General features: G+C 38.6%; 1 protein-coding gene across 1 annotated transcript; it reads left to right on the top strand.

The window, feature by feature from the left end:
• The first annotated feature begins 1928 nt into the window (after positions 1–1928).
• Positions 1929–7105, top strand: LOC107272075. The gene is made up of 8 exons (XM_015748823.2): positions 1929–2372; positions 2465–2563; positions 3577–3643; positions 3854–4050; positions 4242–6086; positions 6405–6545; positions 6699–6961; positions 7046–7105. Exons 1-5 carry the CDS (start codon positions 2225–2227, stop codon positions 4718–4720), a joined length of 990 nt encoding a protein of 329 aa, XP_015604309.1. The 5' UTR covers positions 1929–2224; the 3' UTR covers positions 4721–6086; positions 6405–6545; positions 6699–6961; positions 7046–7105.
• Positions 7106–8086: the final 981 nt, after the last annotated feature.

Genomic DNA, 8086 nt, shown 5'->3' with positions numbered 1-8086 from the left:
TACGACTCGGCTATTATTGTGGACTTCTGGTGGACGACGCGGCTTGTGACTTGGACTCGATTTGGTTTTGTGCAAAAGGTGGAGTGAGGACGGAAGAGCGAAAAGGTCGCCAGCCGAGAAGGAGGACCCCTCACCCTTGGATTACAGTGGTTCGTGGTTGTAGATAGGAGGAACAAGCCGCTACACCGGTAAGTACCGCCGAGAGCGGCCCTTCTTTTTACACGGAGTCCCCTCGGAGAAGGGCCGGGATACCCACATTCACGTGTCCCGGGCGGAGATCGGTGGTCTAGGCGTTCGGGACGCTGACCTGAAGGGATCTCCGCTAGGGAAGAGGTTTGCCCACCGAGCTTACAGAGATCGCGACCGCGTGATAGGGAGACGCGCCTCGTGATAGGGCAAGCTAGGGACGGTGGGGAACGGTTAACCCTGCGGCCCTTACGAAGGGCCGCGCTCGCCGTCAGAAGTTACGTTACACGCGGATCTGTACGAGATCTATTTCTTTCCTTTGCTCTGAATAAACGGATATTAAAACTTCGACCGGCATTTTTCATTGGCGTACCCCGAACCGTTCGAATCTCGTCGCCCCTACGTTCCCCTCTATCATTTCAGCTAGCTGAGGCTGAGCAGCCGGGAGATCGCGTGGAAGCGGCCATAGAAGGAACGTGGTGCGGGAAAGCCGCACCTGGCGCCCAACAATCCGATCTAGTTCGGATCTCGGATAGTTTTCCGGATATCGGCACGTTGGGAGTGGCCGTAGATTATTTGTCGGCTACGCCGTTGGCCGGCGTACGTCACAATGCTTATCATTTTACGCACGAGATTAATAAGTACAATTTTGTTTTTGCTAATTTTTCGTAATGTCTTTTTTATCCGTCTGAATAATATTTATGCTATTAAAAAATGAAACAACGTGCCATAGGTGTTTGTCACAGGCAAGCTCTCGGGAAGAAGACACGTTCGCTGATTCATGTACCAATTTATTGCATGTATACGATGTAATATAATACAGTATTTGTAGTGTAATATAATCATATATTTATAGAATCTTAAGTTAATTAGGTGAACCAATAAGCATAGTTGTTAATTAAAAAAAAAAGGGATAAGAGGTGAGTTTCAGAACTCGAGACTCTAAGACGTTAATCCAGCATCAAGCATATGTGCCGCCGAGTCATTATGATGTATCACTTACAAAACTTTTATTTCTGTAGTTACGCACGTTCGACGGTTTGTTTAGAGTTTTATTTGCTTACTCTATTATTTCCAAAGCTTCATATGGATATTAAGGGTATTAGCATCGGCAAAATTGACTACCTGGTTACTACGGTTTATGTAATATCCAGTACAAAAAAAGGTGCTACTGGCGTGATTGCAACACGTGACTTTCTCATCACGATTGTTACTGGCGTCACGTCACGTTTGTGAAATGATTTGATGTTAAGAATTGAGTGATGTAGAGTTGAAATAGAGAATTCTTTTAGCTTAGTCAGTTTTTTATCGAGTTGTATCTATTGTATCTACGTCTAGATATTGACGTATACTGAGGAGACTTTTTTATTGGCTCTCATAAAACTAGTTAAAAAAAGGGTCTGTACATTGCAGACTAGAGCATAGTAATTTTTTAATTAGACTATCGATAGTACAATTTCTTTTTATTTTTGACATTTCAGGTAAAGTGCCAGAACGGTTTGGTGTTTTGGTGTCAATTAAAATTTTTTTTTTAGATTGCAATACTTTCTTACATACTTTATATGTGATAAGAATGTAAAAAGGTGGATAAAAGATGAATACAAGTCTCCCTATTTGAGTGTTCACTCGGTTTAAATCGTGGATCTCGAGTGACACACGAATTCATTCGACCAATCAAAAACGTGGAACTGCTTTGAGAGCCCTCCGCTAAGGTGGCGCGCCGAAACCAGATTAAAAGTGAGGCCACGAAAAACAACCCCATTCGCAATCTCGCTACTTATCTCTGTTCGTCTCTAGTACTAGATAGTTTTAGCGCAGTGTAGCGCGATTCGAATTTTTTTACTAGGAGCACGTAGTAAAGGAACTTTAAATATTAACGACGGAAAAGAAGAATAAATCATACGGTTCTTTGTTGTGTAATCTATATCACAATCTTTTTTGCCGCATTTATTTCTGGAATTAACGTATAACTATAATCCTTCTGCTTATAAAGAAATAAATGAATGTGTAGTGCGCCCTAATGCTCGTGTATTAGATCATGTTCGCGTTATTACAGTTCACCGATAATACATATCACATATGCAAATCGGGAGATTTAAGTACTCAATGTGTGGATGGGAAACATCTTTATTCTTTAAAATATGATAAAAAGAAAAGACATGAAGCCCGGCTTGTGGTTTACGACGGTGAATACAGAATTTCTGCCTTGATTTTTCACATTTATAATTCTCTACTATACAAAAATAACTATATTTATTATACCTGTCTTCCATTTCAGAAAGTGCTATACTCCTGAATAGAATGAAGAAGAATCTTGAATCCAATGTCCATGACAAAGAAATTGATACAATTAAATCCCAAGAAACTTCAGTTGAAAGTATGTTTCTCTTATACATAATAATAAGCATAATGAATCAAATATCCATATTATTTAGAATATTGCTTTTTTGAATTTATGAGTCATATTATTTTATTCATACCTGATTATTCAGTCGAAGTGCACCATCGAAACATGGTTTCACTAAAAGAATCGAATGGATGCCTTATCTTCAGCTGGTGGGTTTGGATCGAACAACCCTGTATATTATAATATGTTTCCATGATTATGTTCTGCATAGCCTTTAAAATATTGAATAATTTCTAAAAATACAACAAACTATGAGTTTAGGCAAATAAAAGAAATCTAGATCTCATGTACTTTGTGTGAACAACTTGAACCTGTTTTTTCATAGTATCCAATCTGCTGAAGATAACTTTTAAATAAAAGTTGCAACATTAATTCACATATACATTATATAAAGTGACTAATATACTGCAAAGGATGATCCTTAGAAATAACTAATTTTTTTCATACGACAAAAATAGGATAGTAAAATGAATTATTAATATAGTGAAATATTTAATACCTTGCAAGCATCTGAAGTGCTTAGTGTACAATATGACAGAGTCAGTAGATCTCATTGTCTCAGTGATTTGAAATTAACTGTGGAATAAATTGCTGGCATCCTTTTAATTTATCTCGATTATCCTCTTTATTGCCTGTGGATGTCAACAGTAATGTATAAATGTTCTTATAATAATAAATGTTTAATTTAATGAAATCTAATCCGAAGAAGACCCAAATCCAAGTCCAAACGTAATCTGACTATTAATTGTCTTTAATCTGGATGCAAGTGGTTAATACCTCGAACGACAAATAATGAATTAGTTCTTTAAAATACCACCACTTTTTTAAAATAAAATTCCAGGATTTTACAGTTTCTAAGAATTCTTTTAACAATAATATATTCTTTATATGTAAGGTTATCTCTGTTTAAATAAATACTGCATAATTATTTTATGACAACTAAATGAGCAATATCGTACAACTTAATTTTCATTATTCTACAGTAGGTAATCTGAACGCGAGTAGGCACCAACCTGTTCAATTAGAAAATGCAGCCATCACTGACATCAAGTATGATTATTTTAATTATATTTATACTTTAATACTTCTTTGTGCCGTAATAGATGCAAATATTTTGAAAATAACAGTTGTAGTGGAAACATTTTAGATAAACAAACATTACCAGCGATTAAAATGTTTTCATTCGATCTTCTAGTGTGTTCAGTTTGCTTAGTTTTATTTCAGTAAAGCCACTTTTTACATACTGAATATTTAATTTAGCGGTTCTCAGACACATGCATTGTTGGAAGCGAAATTGGAACTCTCTGTGGATCTTGGAAATGGCATTGAAACCGAATTAACAAGTTTTTCCGTTTGTAAAGTGGAAAATCTTAATATTTCTGGGGACTCTTTAACTGATGATGTTCATATCGCAACGCCGTTGGAATTAAGCAATGATTTAGATAGTTCTGATAACAGTAAGTATACAGTATTCATTGGGAGCATCCTATGATGCGTCGAAACGTTATAAATAATTTCTATGATATCTTACAAAACCTCATGATTGGGTTTATAAATGTTTATTTTAAACTTGAAGGATTTTTCACGTGCATAAAGATTGTTGCAATTTATAGTAACACTCATAATTTTATTGATTTGTTTGAAACAGCGTATATTATATCTCCCATGGTTGGATCGAAAAATGATTACCTTCAACTGTCATATGTGAGTTTACATGGAGACGATCATGAATCTTCTCATATTGAAACCCTGAGCAAAAATTCTTCAGCCAACAAATTGGGTACATCTAATGACTTGCACGTGTCTCTCATAGAAAAAGGTCAAACTGTTCCTGATGACATGAATTTAGAGGTAGAACATTCCTCGCAGCGTTCGAAAAGATATTTTTGCTGTTACTGTAAAAAAACCCAGACTAAATTTGCTCGTCATTTAGAGTTAATCCATAGTCAAGAACAAGAGGTACAATGTTTTCTTCAGCTTCCGGTAAACGACTTTGAAAGAAAAAGTATCATTGCAAAGCTAAGAAAAAAAAGCATCCATGAGTTCAACACCAATAGCCAATACAATACGGGAGAACTGATGGTATGCAGGCGCCCAAACGAAGGATTAAAAAAAAAGAGCTATTGATTTCACTGTCTGCGCATACTGCAAAGGATATTATGCCAAATCCGTATTCAGACATCATTTCCGAAAGTGCTCTAAGCTTAGTAGCGAAAATAATAGAATAGGAATGGTTAAAGGTCGTGAAGTTGCTGGACGGGTTCATGAAAAGGCTAGTATGTCTGTAAAGAAATATATAATCTCGTACATGCGAGAGGATAATATATTCTATGAAATCCGATTTAATGAATTATTGACTTTGTTTGCTAATAAAGAATGCGAAAGATACGGTATTCAGCACCATTAATACCAAATGATTCGTTCATATTTACGGTACCTTGGTCGTTTTTTAGTAGCTATGAAAAAAATCAACTCAAAAATCACCACTTTTTCATCAATTTATCGACCAAAATTGTATGATGACTGCATACTAGCAGTCAAACATGTTGCTGCGTTTAACGATAGCACACACGTATATGGAAATCCATCGGTTGCTATATCTTTGGGCATTCTCTTGAAAAAAGTTGCTGAAATATACCGTTCTGTCTGTATAAAAAATGGAAGAGATGAAGAATTAAAACTCTTACAAGATTTTATCTTTTTACAAAACGAAGATTTTGGCATAAACGTCAATAAAGTTGCAAATGAATCATTGGAGCAACAGAAATGGCAAAAGGAAGGTCCCTTCATGGATGATATTTCGAAGTTACATGACTATGTCACACACAAGCGAAGATCTGCTTTTCAAAATCTGAAGGAAAAGTTCTTCTACTGTGCCTGGTGTGCCCTCGCGGAAGCAACTCTTTTATCCATTCAACTGTTTAATAAAAGAAGCCCTGAGGAAATCGAAAGGATATTATTGGATGATTTTCATACCTGTGAAAAGATACACACTGACTCCAAGAACCCTATTTTCAAATCACTTTCGAAGGAGTGTCAAAATGTGGTGAACGCATGTGCACGATGTATGATTCGTTATGTGAAAGGTCGTCAAATACATATCCTTTTGAGCTTCGACATATTGCAGTGTGCTAAGCTTGTGGAGACATGTCGAAGTAAGGTCAATGTACCACCGACCAATCCATATCTCTTTGGAGTACCTAGTAACGATGAAAATAGTCCTAGATGTCCTAGTTACGACAATTTGCTGAAGATAGCGGCGTTAAATCACCAACACTGTTGAGCGGAACAGAATTGCGGAAGCATATTACCAAAAAATGGAGGCATTTTGATTTGTCAGTAAATGTACAGCAGCAAGGTTGTTTGAGAGATATTTTGGTATTATCAAAAATTTTAGAAATAGCTCAAGGTACACATAGAAATACAACGGAAGATAACGGTTTCAACTGTGGCGACCATTCAGTGATGAATTCAGTGCCCGATAAACATATCGGTGTGTATTTTTTTTTCTAAAATGTTTGATATATGACTACGTTTACACGGCAGTCTGATTCCGGTTTAATTAATACTGATCTAAGGAAGATAACAAATCACAGACATTTCCACTTCTAAAGATTGATTTTGATGAACAATTTCCTTAGATGAGTAATAACTAAATCAAAATAACATCACTGTGTAAACATAGTCTATGATACTTTGTACCTTCTTATGTTCATAATGCATGATATTCGGACTATTTGTTGTTTGTTTGCTGATTCGAATTGACGTAGAACAAACTTGTATATTTTGTATTTTCAAAATTGCGTTATAGCTGACACTCCTAATGAATCTTCAAGTAGTGCTACTGAACAACCTTCCTCTAAACACGCTAGAATTGCAAACAATGTCTCAACAGTGAAGGAGGAGGAACATGAAGAGGAAGAGATGCCATCAAAAAGAAGATTCTCGTTTGGTATGTTGACAAAAAAAGACGCATTACTGTTTTTAAGACTTCTTAAACTGAAGCTTGAAGTAAGTGGAATGAAGAAAAAATCAGATTTGGCCTTGTAAGCTCCTGTTTACGCCATTACGACCGTTCACTAAATTACATTTTTCTGCGAATCAGGACACTCATCGCACTTAAACCAAGAAGAGCCGCCTTGCTATGGACGAAACAAAGCGGGATGATCTAAAAATGTTGTCAATAACTGTTTAACAGACGCAAAAAATGACAAATTGGATTCGACCCGTATTTCACTATCTCCAGAATCCAATAGATGGCGGTAGCTGTTCATTGCAGTTAGAGTCCCTCTAGTACGAATCACTGGAGATAAATGGAAGAAAAGCGAGATCAGGATAATCTACGTAAGACGTCACAGAGATATCTGTGTAAGTCAAATGACATTATCATAGAACATTGCAGTTTTCAGTTAAGTAATGCTTGATTGTTCAATTGAGAACTTCTGTTCTCAGCGAGTGACATCCAATAGGCATGTCTTCGACCGACGTCGTCCTGTCCGAAGCCACCGAGAAACAAAAGCGAGGGAAGAAAACTCAGAGTTCGTAGGTGCCTACGTTCCTCTTGGCGCCTCGCTCTGATTGGTCAACTTTGACCTGCTCCCATTTAAAAACTATGTCCTTCCGGACAAAAAGAAGGTCATTCTCGTGATCAATGAAGCCTCCCGAAGACCGCGATACCCCGTTGGTAATGTAATTTTGGAACACCCTGTATATCCTGTGACGTGGTGGATTTCACCCGTCTTGTCCTTGGCGGAAAATCACGCCGAAACGCGATACGGGCCTACAAGGCCATTGCAAAGTCCAGGCAGCATCCACCGACCGCGAGGACCTAAGTAAAATTACGATAGATTATTTTAGTATTTTTCTTTTGTTTGGCGTGTACTCTGCCGGAGTTCGAATAGGTGCTCGTTCGCCGTGCCCATGAAGACGCGGAGAGAGAGGGAGAGCCAGTTGGAGTCCCTGGAGGAAGGGAGCTGCGACACGCGAGGGTCGACACTCGCGCTATCTGCGAACAGCAGCTCTACTGGCCCAGGAGGCGCGCGCAACGCGGGACAGCTTGACGTCACGCGGCAGCAACGCGCTCTACTCCGCTGGTATTCAACTACGACGACTGGAAGCGGCGCACAAAGCGCCACCCGACTGAGCACCACTACCGACCCCTATGGCGTAGCGCCCATCGTCAGTTTGCGCATAATTATATTTCCGCGAGTTGGGAACCCAGGGACGCCTGGTGAACCCTCGCGCGAGAACGAATGTTACTCTTTGTAGGACCGAGATGTATAAATTGTCCACAAGAGATGATGGAAATTATTAATTGTCGCGATGACATTTTCGAAACTGGCGCGTGGCGAAGACGCTAGGTTGAAGGATTCGTCCGCAGGGCGAATCGCCGCCCATTAGCCTAAAGGGAGGGGTGCTATCCTTCACGCGAAGACAAAGCGCGTGAAGATCGACAGATTCCTGCTTGGACACGCGAAGACGTTAAACGTTTTG

Source organism: Cephus cinctus, unplaced genomic scaffold (genome assembly GCF_000341935.2).
Source record: "Cephus cinctus unplaced genomic scaffold, Ccin1 Ccin1_scaffold1105, whole genome shotgun sequence".
NCBI lineage: Eukaryota > Metazoa > Arthropoda > Insecta > Hymenoptera > Cephidae > Cephus > Cephus cinctus.
This window is presented reverse-complemented; position numbering and strand designations above follow the sequence as displayed.

Excerpts from the sequence above, each read along its gene's own strand:
- LOC107272075 (XM_015748823.2), top strand. The coding sequence starts at position 2,225 with ATGTTCGCGTTATTACAGTTCACCGATAATACATATCACATATGCAAA. Across the intron at positions 3,644-3,853 it reads GCAGCCATCACTGACATCAA|CGGTTCTCAGACACATGCAT; the intron begins GTATGATTATTT and ends TATTTAATTTAG. Across the intron at positions 4,051-4,241 it reads TTTAGATAGTTCTGATAACA|CGTATATTATATCTCCCATG; the intron begins GTAAGTATACAG and ends TGTTTGAAACAG.